Genomic DNA, 16,547 nt, shown 5'->3' on the forward strand with positions numbered 1-16,547 from the left:
CGGTTTCAGCAAAGGCTCAGCGCTTGTCGGTCAAGGTGTTCATTCTTGAAAATGGGGAATTTCAAACTTCTTCCTGTTTCACACAACAGGGGCTTTTGTACAAACATGATTTGGTGAGTACCTGCTGCTCCACTCATTGTCAAACAGGCCAAATCGCATTCAATTTCTGATGGCTTGACATTCCTGTGAATAATTCATTAATTGCCACTATTACTAAGATGATATTATGAGAATACCTGCTGTATTCTAGCTCCCTTTCAATAAAACTGAGCAGCTGAAAAAGAGAAGGATAAACTGAAATAGCCAAAATGGATATCTAGCTGAATTTATTCTTCAACAACTTCATTCAAGACGTTCTGTATTTTTTTGGAGTTATTATGCTGACCTCTGATCGAGCTACATTTCACAAACTCACAACGCATTTCAGAAATTCACCAGCAGGTGACTTGAACTTAAAAGTAACTCGTCAAACACAAAGTTCCCCTCAGAATAAACCACAAAGAATTGTTTCCTATTCCTATTTATTATACGAAGGAGACAATTCCCATTAACTTCAGAGGAGCCACAATTCACTGCCACATGAAGCCAGAGATTTCCAATTTGGGGACATGCTATATTCTGTCATATTCACAAAGAGATTTTACTTTGGATCTGCAGATACACAGCCCATCATTATTACATTTATCTAGGGAAAGGAATTAGTAGATGGATGCGGATGATGGGAACTGTTCAGCACTTGCTTTTTGAAGGACTGCTTTGGGGAAATCGGTCACAACCACTTATTTTCATACTGCAGAATGTTTCATTTCATAATAAGTCTAATGCCGTGTAACCCAGGTGTTGCAATTTGCTGTCCTCTCAAATTCTACCGCAATTTTTAGAACCAGTCCTTGCCAACCTGAAGGCACAACAAAATTAAACTGGAAGAGGAGGAGGGTTGCTAGCTAAAAAGACACAAGAGATTCAAAATGTTAACAGAAGAAATTAACAAATTAATGTTAACTTCTCAAATGTCGATGAAAATAAACCAACTAATATTCAAAGGTAATATTATTTAATTTCGCATAAGCCTTCTTGTTTCCCCACGTCAAGCCAATACTGTTAGAAACTGGCAGAATTAATAACAATAGCTAATCACTCAGAGTCAATAATGGATTATTTACTTTTAACAGAAAGGTATTGACCTGAGAACTCAGAGAAAGATGCAAAAGGAAGGATGATAAGGATCTGCACTAAAATAAAGGGATGGGTGAAATCCCTCCTGCACTCACATCAAAGGCAAGAACCACACATTTTCATCACAGCTTAAATGTAAATCTACAGTTTTGTCCTATCCAGAAGAAATAAAACCAGATGGACACTGCACTTCCACATATTGCTATGGCCTTGGTTTGCCTAAGAGTTCTGTCGATTTGTTCAAAATATAACTTGAAATTTTTATTCTATTCCGCAAAATTAATGCCCTTAATAATACTGTAAAATGAATAGGGTTTAATGAAATTCTAGTCGGTGTCTTTGTTGATCAAGTTTTTCTAAGAACAAGTTTTTCTAAATTGAATACCAACAAACAGAGAGACTAAAAGTTTAATAGTAAATTGAGAGAAAACAAGCATTAATACTTGTTTTTATAGCTTTGCTTCATTTCCAGTGTTATGGCATCCCAGCTCAAATTCAAATATTATATCTATTTATTCATTTTATTCCAGTAAAAATCAGATGGTTGCACCATTGTAATAAGCTACGTGAATAAAGATGAGAACAAAGCTATAATTAGCAACAAGTAAAAGCCCTATAAATTTATCCTATAGGCACATGTAAGTTTGAAGTAATGATATGCTAATGACAGCTATATTTTAAGTCTCAGATTAAAGTAAAAAGCCAGCCTATCCTCATGAATAATCCTTACCTATACATAGTAAGAGGAGTAAGAGAAACTACTAAGGGGTGAGCATCCTAAAATGCTGTCATGCACAGGGCTGGCAGCAACATCTGCCGATATCCAAACATGAGAAGAGGTTAGAAATAATGACAACTGTGCCATTCTGGCATCTGCATCGTCCAAAATCTCTTCTGGCTTTCAGTCAGTAGCCTGATTGTCTGTCTGTCTGTCTGCCTCTCTATCAGCCATTAGAGTTTGGGGATGAGGGAGAAATGCTATTTTATCACACTGATTTCTGGCATTTGAGGGAGAGAGAACTGTTAGTGAAATATATTGTTTCTGGCTCAGGAGTTTAAATATTTGCTTCCTCCTTTTATTCATACATTTTACAAAATCCTTGCCTCTCATCTTTGCTGAGTAAAACCAAACAAACCTTGACTTGCAGCACGGTTCACAGCTGGTTTTGTCTAAATTGCACTCACCAGCCACCCCAAGTTCTAAAATTTAAGAGAATAAAGGAAGTTTTCTGCTAGGAAGCCAATACTAATCATTCGCACCTTCCCCATATATTGCCTTCGGCGCACATTCTACACAAACCAAGAGTCAGCCAGCAAAATCAGTGAGCACAATTCGTTTGTTGTGCATGGAAGTTGCCGCCAGTTGCGCTTTAAAAGCGTCAACAAAACCAAATGGCTTTTGTGTGCTCACGCGAGGAGGAGACTGAGCTGCCATGTGCTGCGTGCTGAACTTTAAATGTCTGCCTTCTGGTTTTATTATTCATATAGAATCCTATCAGCATAACTAATGACTGTTTTTGCGTGTTTGCACGTTGCTAAATATTCATGCTATTATGACTTGGAGGAAGAACGCTCTCTGGCAAGCTTACTGAAATAACGGGATGGAATCAGAAGAAGAGTTGGGAGAGAGAAAAGAAGAAATAAGGGAAAAAAAAAGGTCCAAGACTCTAATTTGAATTTATTTTGCTAAACAACATCCACAGATCATTTTTGTCAACAAAAAACTATACTGGATCCATTAACACGAATACCAGGCACAACTCAAAGACCAGCCACTGCCACCACGATGCTATTTTGATGAAAATGCAACTGAAAGTGTAAAAAAGAACACCCTACTGCTTTGTCTTTTTCTGTGCATTCATCCTTCTTTTTTTCCCAAACTGGGAAATGAAAAACAAGAGTAGGTGGCAGAAAGAAGGAAGCAGCTCAATACAACCTTGACGGTTCTGCAGCCCTGGGTCAGTGTTGTGTTTGGGCATCAGTCCAAAGAAGCCTATACATCTCATACTTGTTTCTTTATCTCTTTCTTTTTCTCCACTCTAACAGCTTCTGCTCAAGCAGCCAAAGGTTATGAGAGGGAATATGCTGCTCCTATATCCCAAAATACCTTCCTATTCTTGTAGAGCTTTTCTGTTCAGCTTTAAACCAACAGCTGCTTCCTGCAAGGTGGCCGGATGGGAAGAACCTGGCTGAAGAAGAGCTGGAAGGTGACAATGGATGTTCTACTGAGATAACGTTACTCATCCTAAACTGATCCTGAATATTATCCGAGTGCGGCAATTTGTGTCAGACCGCACTCAATTTGGCAAGGTAACTGGAAGGCAGCTACATCTTATGAATCATTTAGAGTTTCAGCTAAGTAACTTGAGCTAACAGGGCACTTGAAGTCGCCCTTTATCAGTTCATATAGTTGTGTTATCTAATTTTCGCATGTGTCTGTGGAAGAAACAGGTTTAAATGTGTTTGATTCGCTCACTGAAGTGAACTCTCCTGATAAACAATTTTATTTTGTGGAAATTGCTCTGGTATTGACAAGCTGACAATGGACACTCACACGCCCACAAAGTTCTTGGTAAAACGGAGTACTTAATAAAGAGATAAGGGAGAAAATACATTCCTCCGAGTGCAAAAGGATGAGGATCTGCTTACCAGCACCGTCACCACACGCAGAACCACTCCTCGCATGTTATTCTCCAACTTTCTGTCGGTCAGCGACCCATTGAGACCAGTGATGGGATTCCAGCAGCCGAGCTGAAAGAGAACACAGAAATCGTCTCCTCAGTGCCCAGCAAACTTTGCCGCTCACTCCTCTTAGGAACGCGCGAAATAGACGGAACACCTTCTGGAATCAATGGGGTGGAAAGCCAGGGAAGGGCTTGCGCATAGGTTCATTGCAAATGAAGCAATTAAGGATATCACCTTGTGCTTTTAAAGCCCAGTGTGCAATGGATGGCAGCCCCCAGGGTTTGGGAGGATATGTATTGCTTTAGAAGAGCTCAGGGAGGGCTTCTGCATTAGTGGAAAACATTTAAAAAGTAGTACAGCTGTAACAATACTTCTATCTTGCTTTCAGTGATACATTAGTTGGAGAAATAATAGCTACCATAATTTTAGCACGCTGCCTGCTCCAGCCCATCTTTCCTAGCAGAAAACATGAAACAAATTGCACTAGTTTTAATTAAAGCTTATACTACTCATTGATAATGAAACAGCAGTGATTTTTTAGCCAGGTTAAAAATCACATTTAAAGACGATTAAGGAAAAGACCATTGGATAGGCACATCGCAGTACTGAGAAAGGGCTGCAACCAATGATGCATAAAAAGGAATTCAGCTGCAAGATGCTTTGCGTTGGTGCTATTGTATTTCTTGGGCTTCTATGGACAGCAGCTTTTTCTCAAGGATCTCTCTAGGACTAACTGCCTTTCAATCGGAATTTAGTAGATATTGACCTGTAATTTATCTTCTCTGAAAAGATAACTTGCCGACATTCTCACATGATGGTAGATGCTCATCTTGTGTACAGAGAAACAAACCAACCCCCCAGTCATTCCTTAGCACCGTACACAAACATTACTGGTTTCATTTCTGGAATTCATTACCACATTCATCCAACTTGTACAATTACCGGTGTTAAATCTCAAATCCAGCTGTAAAACATCCATATTTTAACGCACAGGCACAGAAACGGGGAGGTGCCTGAACAAGCTGAAGGGGTCTGTGAAAGAACAGGAACCTTTGCTGACCGTGCCTGAACACAAACTTACAGAAATCATTCTTTTGGGTCCTTCATGGGAAAAGCCTTTCCATATGTGTTTCATAGGTCTTTCAAAGTGAAACAGAAAACAAGGAACAAACTCTGACTACCCACATTTAACAATTTAAGAAGTGGACCATTTGAAATATTTGTTTTCTTCATCACACCCGCTAAGGTATTTAAAAGCAACTTCTAAATGATTTCTATTCAGTATATTCCTCTCAGTTCTTTGAAGATGCCACCTTCAGAAATGGATGTCTCAAAAAGTAAAAAAAAAATAAATCCAAACCTTTCTGCAATGATCTAGAGCTTAGGTTTGATCTTAAAGGTCTTTTCCAGCCTAAATGACTATTTGTTTCCCAAAAGATTGCCTTAAAACAATGTATTCACTTCTTTCTGCCATTTCCAGGTCTTCATCACCCCTCTGGCCAAGCCCTCCACCACTTTAAGGTCAATAACCTACTTGCTGAAGCTCGTTACCCATAATAACGCCGTGAAATGTAGTGAAGGTGTTTGAAATGTGCGCACTGTGCGCTATATGTGATAAACCACTGCCATCCTGTAAGGCAAAGTATTTGATAGGCTACATTTTCTGTACTAAAAATATTGAAAACGGCACTAAGTTCAGAACAGAAGTGCACTAAATTAATTTGGCGATTGTCATTTTTAGTCACATAAAGAAACTAATTAGAACTCAGATCCAATTAGCATATCCAAATGTGCTGTAAGTATAATTACCGCAGAAACTGTAGTGCTTTTGCCAGATTTAAGACTCTAGGAAGTTACTGAAGAGCCTTTGTATCCTTTTGAGGTTAAAGTCCATCTTTAATTATGTCCATTAATTTGTACATATTTATATAATTAACTTGTTAGCCTGACGCATTCTACCTTTTTAAGGGGGAAAAAAACCTCAACAAACAAACACCAAAACCAAACCAAGAACCCCAATCAACCAAATTAAAAACAAACTAACAAAAAACCCACAAAAAAAAAAAAAAAAACAAACCAAACAACAACAAACAAAACCACAAAAAAAAAAAAAACCAACCACCCAAACCCACAACTGATTCCTGGAAATTTAGCATAGCAATAATTTTCTTTTAAAAAGACACACTTTATTTTCAATTATTGTTCATTTCATTTTCAATTCAATTGTTCCTTCATGCAGCAAAGTCGTGGCAAAGACAAATGTGCGGTGCCTTGCCAATAAAGCTGAAATTGATTTTGAGGGGGAGCTGCTTACTGTTATTAGATGGAAACAAATCAACATTTATTGATGACAACTTGAGCTTGTCATTGCAGCATAGAGCAAATCAACTATTGCTCTACCTCTCACTAAACCGCTTCTGCAAAACGTTTGTTGCTTCTGCGTTTCCTTCCTTGGGCTTTTGTTCTGTCTCAGCTCAAACGAGAGAACAGATCAGGCGATGACAGAATCTCACGTTAATTCTGGTTGATTCGTGTAGAACAAGATGGGCGATGGGAACTCCTTATGGAGCACAGTACTTGTCATCTTCATAGTGCAGGAATTTAGTCAGTTATAGTGCTCTGTACATCAGGTAAAGTTTCTTTTATATTTTCTAACGCCAATTTCACTCTGCTACATTCAGATGTAAAATGTTGAAGATGAAAAATGTGCCCATGTTCTGCTTCCTTTGATATCCAATTTATAGCGTCTTTCCCTCTATCATCACTATTGGGATGGGTTTCGCTCTCCTGTTTTACTGGCAGAGCCAAAAATGGACCTCTCTTTGCACAGATGCTTCTTCATGAGAAACTTTTGCCTATATGAACTATGTGCAATGGAAGGTCTGTCACTTGTATATTGATATTAAAATAAGCAAAATCTATTTTATCTATATCTGCAATTTCCAGACACTGATTTATGAGAAACTCAGAACATTAAAATCTACAACGCCTTCACAACAGAGCTTACAGACAGATTTTCTCCCCTATTTCCTATTAAATCAGCAGACTCTGTTGAATACCTGAGAGTTTTTCCTTTTTTTTTTTTTTTTTCTTTTCTAGTAGAGTAAAATTAATTGAGAAAAATCCATTGGCCTGGTGTGATCACAGCTGAGGACAATCACAGGCAATCAGTAAAACCAGAATACTGATATGAATGCGTTACTTAAGTGATTGTCACTGCAGGAGAGCACAGAGCACTCTGTTACTTCAATTAACATACAGAATATACAGGACCCAGTTCATCCAGCATTGCACTGAATCCACTTTGTAAGCATAGACGGCACCACAGCAACACTACCAGTCCAGAGCAGAAATTACTCTAGAGAAGCTGCATGGGAAATTTGAAAGATAAAACACCATTAACATCCGCTACTGGAGTCCATCAGGACACCAGGATTAGTCACTTCTATTTCCTTTATTTTCCAGCATTTATAGGAGAAATGGCATACACGGCAAAAAATGACAAAGGAAATGTTTGTTTTTGTGATGTGTGGATCCAGCATTTACAAAATTTGCTAGGACACCAGTTTAGGCAAAATTCAAGCAGGACAAAACAGAAATAGTTTTGCACAAAGTATCGCTGATGCTTCTTGTCAGCTCTTCTTCAATGTGTCCAACAGCGGCCGGGAAATCAGAGACTAAATCCTATAGATGAAAGATTATGTCTCACAAACGAATTGCCATAAAATATGTATTTCAGTTGTCGTTCTGAGACTGTCAGTTATGAAATATTTAGTCAGACACCCTGTCAACCTTGTTAAATAGCCCTTTCAGTTCGGGTCCCCAGCCAAGAGCTGGTCAACCAAGTTTGAACAAAGTCTTATGGCCAGGGCTTTACCAAGGACCCTTGTACTCCTGGGCTTGATCAAAGAGACAAGGATGTTTTATTCTTCACAGCAATTTCCTGATATTATTGGTGAGCAGCAAAGCTTTCTGTGCTTAACTTTTCCCTTCACGGGAGCTTGGGTAACAGTCAGCAAATAATAAGTTGTTATTAATAACATCAATAGAAAATACTGCATTCAAGAAATTGGATCATGTATAGCAGCACTTGTTTCTCTTCCATTATCTGTGGTGAAACTTCTATAGTTTTGTGCATTCAGTTAATTATTTTGTACAGTGTGTTTTACTACTTTGTCTCTGGACTAGAAGAAATGACCTGCCCCTGGACTGGCTCTGTTATTTTCAAGCTGTGTTAGGAGAACGTGAATACCCAAGTTGAGTTTTATATCCAGTGGCTTAAGGATGATAATTGCAGCAGTCAAGGTGGTCTGTTTGTTTTATTAACTGACCATAGACACAAGTGGAAGTGACCTAAGGATTTCTTTCCTCAAAGCCAAAGCACAGGGCAGAGTAATGCTGCACACAGTTAATAAAATGTTTTCCTTTGGGGACTGCCCAAAATTGCTTCTCTTATTGAACCGAAATGAAGAAGCTAATGGAAAGTTACCTGCTGGTAACCTGCTGTTTGTTTGCCTACCAGCTTTTGGCTCAATATTTTCTTAAGGATTCATGCACTCAGATTGGTGCCAGAAGTTATAATTGGATGGATTAGACTACTGACAAATGTTGAATACACGGAGAAAATAGAACAGACTGCGTCGCTGTTCTCATGAAGCTCGTGCTTAGCGCTTGGGCCAAGCTGTCGGAGCAACTCTAATGGTATGAGATTTTGAAAGCATCGTAAATCATCACATCTCAAAGGTAATCAACCAGCTCCCCAAGCCAGTGCTTAATGATCACTCATTTTTCCCCCCTTCATCTCTTGCTTACTTTTCTATTACTACTTTTCCTTTCACTGGGAATTGGGTGGTTTTAATCTATCATTTCCCACTTCTAAGCGTCTTATCTTTGGAAAACACCCTTTTTTCCTCCTCAACCCTTTTCTTGTCATGCACTTTTTCCTCAGGGCTCGGGTTGGTAAAGGGACCTCACTTGTCACTTCGCCTGGCTTTGACGCATCCTTCAAATCACTTTGGGACCTTTGTCCCTACCCTTGGATCTCTGTTTCTTTCAGGCATTCCCGTCTCTTCAGCTCCTCTCCCCTTGTGATATGAGGGATACAGAACTTAATAAAACACACCTCTGTGTGGCCCCACTTCTCTTGCTTTCACCTCTTTCTTCATTCCTGTCCTCTGAAACCCCTACGCAACTCTGAGGAAAAGACCCAAACAAGGTTATTAATGAGCCAGATGGTCACCTTGTTATCGTTTATCAGGTGGCATAAATTAACTTGAAATAACATAAACAGACTCTTCCTCCTACCAAAAAAGCAAACGTATGATAATAATCTTTCCGTTAAACACACATCACATATTTTCTTTCCAGAATGCAAACCCTCCTTTAGACTATTGAAGTTCTTCATACTTCCAGAGTAAAACTCACAACTATCACTATGGTTTTACACTGAAAGCTTGATCACCCATGTCCCAGTTATTGCAGGGAAATTGATAATACCAACTAAGTTCAGGTTTATGTGCAATTTAAATACAGTCACTTTGATTTTTAATTGCAATCCTCATTTCCTTTCTCATTAAGCATTTTAAGAGTTTAAGAGGAAATCTTTTATGTAAACCGTCTAAGGTCTGAAAAAAAATCAATTAAAAATCAGGGTTTGTAATTGACCCTGGTCCATTTCATGCTGGGACATCACTGCATCTTTATGAAATCAAAGAGAAAATGATTCAGAGTTACCACTCCAGCTGGTACTGGATCACAATATGGAAGATTTTCCTATTTCTTTTGATCAAACCCGATCAGTGGCAAACAATGAAGATTATTGTTTTCCACTGGGTTACGTGACGCTCCCTCTCTACAGGTAACAACAAAACTTGTGTGGCACAATTGAGCTTCTCATCAGTTCCGTGTAAGCATACAAACATTCTCCCAGCTTTCCACTCAGCTCGCTAAGGTGCTTTTCGGGGATTTGATTTTTCTGGAAGGGTTTAACAAAGGGGAGTATCAACAGAAACCATTTGTGCTGTTGCAGGACTCAAAATATCCGGGGGCGGCTTTCCAGAAATAAATCAAGATTGCAACAGCACAGAACAAACCCAGCGCTGTTTCACCTGGAGAGAAGTGGGTTTGCAGAGCAGGATACTGAACAAGCCCAGTTCAATAAACCACTTAAGCGCATCCTTCAGCGTAAATTGGTGCCACATCGAGAGGAACCTTGGCTTATTTTTTGCAATGAAAGCCTCCCCTTTAATATAACCACAGAATTAGCAGTCTAGGAATGAGTCCTGCAAATAAACCTACCCAGAAAATTGTGTATTAGCTTAATGACTCCCCAAGTTGGGAAGAAAACACAAGGTTGTCCAACTTCAGCCTAGAAGCTGCAGCCATAGAGCAATAGTACAGGCCTGTGCTTGTACCGAAGAAATCTGTGTTTGTTTAAGGGCAGCTGAGAGGGAACACTGTGTTTAGCTACATGTGGGGCCCAATGAGGCTACAGAACATCTCAACTAATCTTAGCAGCACCTCTTTAGCCCTATTTTCGAAGCGTAAGCAGAGTTATCACACTACTGCTTGCACAGAAACGTGTCAATGAACTCTACATAGGGTTATCCTTTCATATGAAGCATGATACTTACTCAAAAAGCAGATGTATTTATTTACTTGGCCACTGAGTGCTCCTGCTGCCGTTTTCACAACACATGGAAATCAAGAGTTGCATTCACAGGACTTGGATAAAGAGTGGAAAATGTCTCTAAGATGCACATTGCATGGAAATACATGTACTGAAAACCTTTGAAAGAGGCCACTCTCATTTTTAAATATGTGCTTACACTTAGAATGTTTGACATTGGTACATCATTAACTTCAGCATAAAATAAAGAGTAAGAAAAAGACACAGAAAAACACATCCCTGCCTTATTCAAGGCCCTGATGTGCTGGCATAAGAACACTCCCTCCAAATCCCAGATAGAAAATCAAAGAGTGGAACATGCCATAAGATACTATTTTTCTCCCTGTCTCCTCAGACACATTCAACCTCTCATCAACACAAGAGGCAAAGGAGGCAGCGCGCAAACATGCTCCACTGTTCGGTACAGAAGATACACGCATCTTAAAGCATATTTGTACCTGTCTGGAAGCTGTTCGAGCTCACACCACATCAAAGAGCTTGGGCTCTCTGTTGTTCAGCACAGAAGTATTTGCTAGCGCCTTCTTAAATGTAGTATAAAGAAAGAAACATGCAATGAGAGCATCTCCTATTCATACGCGCTGGCGCACCACGTTTCCCATGCACCAGGACTATGAAACACCTGCTCACAAAGCATCAACACCAGCAACAAAAAGGAAAAAAAAAAACGGATGAAAAATTGACATGAAAGGCCAATTGAGCTCGTTACCATCTCATATATGCATAGGTGAATAATGGAGACTTTTGTTAAATAAGGGGCGAACCAAAACCAGTTGTTACTCGAGTATTGCCTTCAAGTTTGTCACTGCAGAGAAGCTAACGTGACAATGCAGCGGGCACAGCGCCAGATGACGAGCCGCTTTGCGTTGATTCCCTGCGTTTCACTTAAATGGGAAATGCAGAGATTGAAACCATCTTTGCTTACACATAGATCAATACTCCGTTCCTAAAACCAGAATTTATTCTCAGTGCTGGCAGAAAAAAAAGAGGCTTGTTAAGTTGGACATGTCCCAAACTCACTAGCTTGACGCTGGCTATTAAATTAAAGCAGCATTTTGTCACTGATGTGTTAGAAAGTATTATTCCAGGATAAGCCACGCTCACAAGGTGTATGGCTACAGCATCGCCAGTTTTCAGTGCATTATGGACTAGATATTACAAGTGATTTACTGGATTGTATATTTTCAGAGTTTGGTAGTACAGCAAACAAGTTTGTGGGGTGTTTTCTCCCCACTTCTCCAGCACAGAGCAGCTTTCTTAGCGACTGGAACTGGCAGTGAAGAAATGAAAAGCAGTGATTGAGCAGGGTACCAGGACCAAGCAACAGCTTCTTCCGAAGGCTGGTTTTGGACCATGAAGCTGGGGGCAGCGGAGAACTGAAAGGTCAAGAGTGAATTTGAAGAGATGGTTGTGGATTACAAAAGGGAACTTTTTCCCACTACACGCAACTGCAATGAGAGCAGATGCGTTCACCTGGAGCCCTACAGACCAGCACAGAGGCCCAGGAGCACTGGGAAGTCTTTGAGGAACCAGATCACGGTCTGTCTCATACCAAGGGTCCCCTCCTTCCACTGCGTCCAGATAATACTTTCTAAGATGTTTGCTTCCAGGTGATCCAGCCCAAGTTCCAAAGCACAGCCCTTTCAGCATCAATAAGCTGTTACTGAAATGATTTCTGCGCTAGAGGCCCTGACAGAAGCGCTACACTGATAACCAAATGTTATACTGATAATGATGAAAAGCAATTTCCTTTCTGACCACCAGCACTATAAACTCACCTTCAGCACAGACACTACATTCAGCTTTTTTTCCGTTATACAACAGGACATCTGCTACATCATTATTAGAGAAACAGAGGCATAAATTTCATAGGCTGAAGTGAGGGTGGGGAAAAAGGCTGCCTGTTGAAGAAGGGCTTGGATGACCAGCCAAATATTTTGTAAAAAAGTGAAATATTTCTATATGCCTATTATTTCTATATGTCTATTATTTCTATATGCCTATTTACTATTGAAAAAACAATAAACCACCACAATAAAACAGCATTACAGAGGCAGGCTATGATTGGCTCTCCCATGCATTAGAAAACCCACCCTGCTCTGACAATTAGACACCAAGTTTCTGAAAGGTCTTTCAGAATTGCTGACAAAAAAACCCCAACCAACCAACCAACCAACCACAAAAACAAAACTAAACCCCAAAACAAAAGAAAAAACCCTCTCCTGTTCTATCATCAACTGGACAAAACTGAATTTTGGGGAGGAAAAGGCTGACTTTTGCCAAAACAAAATAGTTTTAGCAGATTGCTCTGAAGGACCTGACTGGCTGACGCTATAAGTGATTTTACAAACTCATTGCTCCATACAGTGCAAGTATTTGCTCTTATTATGGTAAATAAGCTTGCCAGAACAATTTACACATCATAAATATTTAAATGGCAAATGATATGTAGCAGAATAACTTAAATAAAGGAGCCTTGTGGAAAAAAGTAAACCATTAGTTTGAAAGATGAACTGATACTTCTAATAAGCCCTCTCTGGAACAGCTGAATTGTTAAAATAAATTCTTATTGCAAATTAAAATCACTGCTTTGATAACACTAGAATTTGCCACAAAAATAAATTAGCAATATATCTTAGTAATTAAAATTACAGAAACACAGTATAAATCTGCCTTGCAAAGGATCTGAATTATGTTTGCTAGTACACTATATTACCACAATAGATCCTGTTTAGCACACACAAGGCTGAAATTTTGTAAAGAAAGCAACAATTTCAAGCCACTGAGATTTTTTTAAGTTAGTTTAATATTGCAAAGGTCCTTCTAAGAACATATTGTGGCATATATGGCAGGGATTATTTAACCAGCTAAGCGATTATACTGTGCTCATCACTGCGGTGTTTCCAGGATTTAATTTTAAGGCATAATATCAATTTTAAAATCATCTTTCCATTTGAAAAAAATCTACTACTTTTCTAGAAGAGAGGAATGTCTACCTTAAGTTTATATTAACAAATCAGTAATTGGGCTTAAATTACCTTCTTGAGCACATTGCAGCTGCTATCTTTGCCCTTTGAGCACATCACAGTCACTACACTTGCCCTGATGGCTTGTTGCTTCCCATTTTCAACAGCATCATTAACAGAGTTTTTACCATTATCATAATTACCTGTAGAGATATTGCCAAAATCGAGTATTTTGTCCTCCTTTTTCCTAAAGCTTCTGCTCTACCTTGTTTATGTCGCCTGCCTGACTGCCACACCAGACTGTTTCTCCTGTCTCATCAATTAACGAGGGGTCAGAAATGCCCAAGAATTCTGTTTCTATTCGATCTACCTGTAGATAGGCCAGAATCGCAGCCTTTACACAATGCTGATGGAAGTAAATGGATTAAGCTCTTTCCCATGAGCAGAAATATCTTCACTTGGAAAGGTGACTTAAAATAATAATAATATCCCCCCAAATGTTAGACACAGCTCAGGAACAGAAATCTGAAGTCCTGTTTCTCTCTCTATTATAATTGTGACAGAGTATGTTACTGGTTCACACAAAATCAGAGAGAAGACATTATTACTATAGCTTCAGATTTTACAGAAACATCCCCTACTTATTATTATTATCATGCTGTAAGTCCATTACTTTGGGCTGAAGAGAAAACAAACAAGTAAAAAGAGCCTATTAACTGGTGTGGCATCTATCCATCGCCTAAAGTGGAGATGAAGGCTATTAGCCCACCGGCATTAGTTCTGATTTAAACACTTTACTCTAGACGCTTTCATTAACCGTGTTGGCACAGCTATATATTATTCATTTAACCCGCGCTTCATTGCGCTCCTAATACACAATCATGTTTTCCAAGTGTGAACCTGAATATAAGGCTTTCAAAGCTTGGTGCAAGTCAAAGTATTTTAGTGCAAATAAGGCTCATTAGTCTTGCTGAGGATCCAGCCCTGTGTCTACACCTGCAAATGCAACTCTATTTCTTCCTGGAATAGGTCCTGAATATGTCTCCACTTTTAGCACGACACCTGGGATTTATGCTCAGCTCACTTTTCATTGCATTAAACCACTCATTAAAATGAGAACTCGTACTGTTATAGGAAAAGTAAAATGCTTCTACGCAAGATGCACTAAAACTAAGTGAATAACTAGTCTGTTTTTCATATACAAATTTATTAATGTAATCATATCCTCTAATAACTCCTTTATGGAGATTACAGGCAGTTTCATTAATGACCAGAAAGCTATGCTGGTTTATTTGGCTGGAGAGAACATCTTTGCCTCGTGATTGGACTATCAGGTTTCTGGCATGAACATCTGCACACATCAACTCCAGCTTTAGAACCCATGAAAATACTGAGCACATACTTTCTAAAGCAAGCTTTAACAGTATCTCCGTGTAAGAATTACACAGCACACGATACTCCTGCTCACAGTAACTGTTATTCTGAGGTTTTAGCAAATTTAAAACCCTTGGGCAATCAAAACTTAGCCCTTAGGCAAACGAGCAGTGCTAAGACCAAACCCCAGCACACAAACAAACCCAAACCAGTCTGTCTACTTGCATTTTTTGTGCAAAGATACAGTACTATTAACAATGCATTAAGCTATGATATATTCACTAATGTCCTTCTCCCTCAGCTAATGGGATTCATCATTATCTCACTTCAGTAGCTAAGAGAATTTCCTCACTATTTCTTTGCAGTTACTTCTCATAGGCTATTTCCCTGAAGAAAACTAGGTTTAAGCCACTACACCGAGTCTATTCCTAATGCACTGGCATCTTCTATTCCCATCTCCAGGTAGTTATTAGAGTCATATCTCTTTTGAAAAAAATTCGCTAATCAGCCCAGTCTATTTCTGTGCTAATTATTGCCATGCTCAGACTGACTATATTGAACAGATAATCTTAATATATACACATTACTTTGAATTGTGTAGGCTTCTGCGTCCCTTCTCAAAGACAAGTGTCACTGTAGTTCTGCTGGTGTAATTCTAAACAGGCTGGGCTTGGAAAGAGAAGTAATATCTTTTATTAGACCAAGAGATACAGTCAGGGGAGAGAACAAGCTTTGGGCTCAGAAAACTAATGAAAGCCCTCTGAGATAAAAAAGCTTTCTTGTTTTTCCTCAACTGTATTATTTGGTCTTATAAAAGATACGGCCTTTTCCCTATAGGCCTGACTGTCCTTGGTTAGAATAGATTATTTACGATGGAGATAGGCCAAAAAAGGAGTTGCAGAACAAAATAAGCCAAAAAGCCAAAAACACAGTTAGGGAAGGTAAAATAATGGCCTAGATAAATAGCAATTGATAAGGGGATGCTTAAACAACCAATGAGTCCATGAGACCGCACAGGATATATCGAATGGGGCTGAGGGAGCTGGTGGACGTCCCTACGAAACTCTGATATTTCAAGGTCATTGTGACTGGAAAAAGGCAAACATCACACCTTCTAAAAGGGCAAGAAAGAGGATCCAGCGAAGCAAAGACTGGTCAACCCAACCTCAGTTCTTTGAGGGGTTATGGAGCAAACCCCTTTGGAAAACATTCCCAAAGACACAAAGAACAGGTCTCCCTTCATCCAAGCAACTTCCAGCCGTATCTTCCATCCAAACAATCCTCTTTTCTTATAAGACTGATTCTTCAAATCCCAGCTTATCAATTAATCTAGATTGCTTTTTACAGTAGACAACTGGCCCCAGTTATCTGCAAATTTTACCAATGACTGTTGTCTGGTTTCTTGAAGAAGCTTGACAAAAATATTTAAAAGGAAAACAATTTTTCTTGAATACAAATGGACCTCAGAACTAAACAGCAGCCGACTACAGAATCGCAGCATAAACTGATGTATTACCAGACAGGTAAAACAGAAGAAAGATTAATCAGTAATTATTAAGGTCACCCAACGATTTGCACTATGAAGCCTCCTTTTTCATTTGTTTGATATCGCCAACTTGAACTACCTACGCCAAAGTTTTCCATAGCAGATATACGTTTGG

At 39.2% G+C, this 16,547-nt stretch overlaps 1 protein-coding gene across 2 annotated transcripts in view; it reads right to left on the reverse strand.

Annotated features, from left to right (window-relative positions):
- The window catches only part of GRID2 (glutamate ionotropic receptor delta type subunit 2), a gene marked incomplete at both ends in the record, with an annotated part of 552,228 nt that overhangs the window by 109,784 nt on the left and 425,897 nt on the right, over window positions 1–16,547 (reverse strand). For both annotated transcript variants that reach the window (XM_082050631.1, XM_082050630.1), the window contains one exon: window positions 3,826–3,927. In XM_082050631.1, the coding sequence (XP_081906757.1) occupies window positions 3,826–3,927 (102 nt within the window). The remainder of the gene's footprint in view (window positions 1–3,825; window positions 3,928–16,547) is intronic.

The sequence above is a fragment of the Streptopelia decaocto genome, assembly GCF_964273445.1.
Source record: "Streptopelia decaocto genome assembly, chromosome: 4".
NCBI classification, from domain to species: Eukaryota; Metazoa; Chordata; class Aves; order Columbiformes; family Columbidae; genus Streptopelia; species Streptopelia decaocto.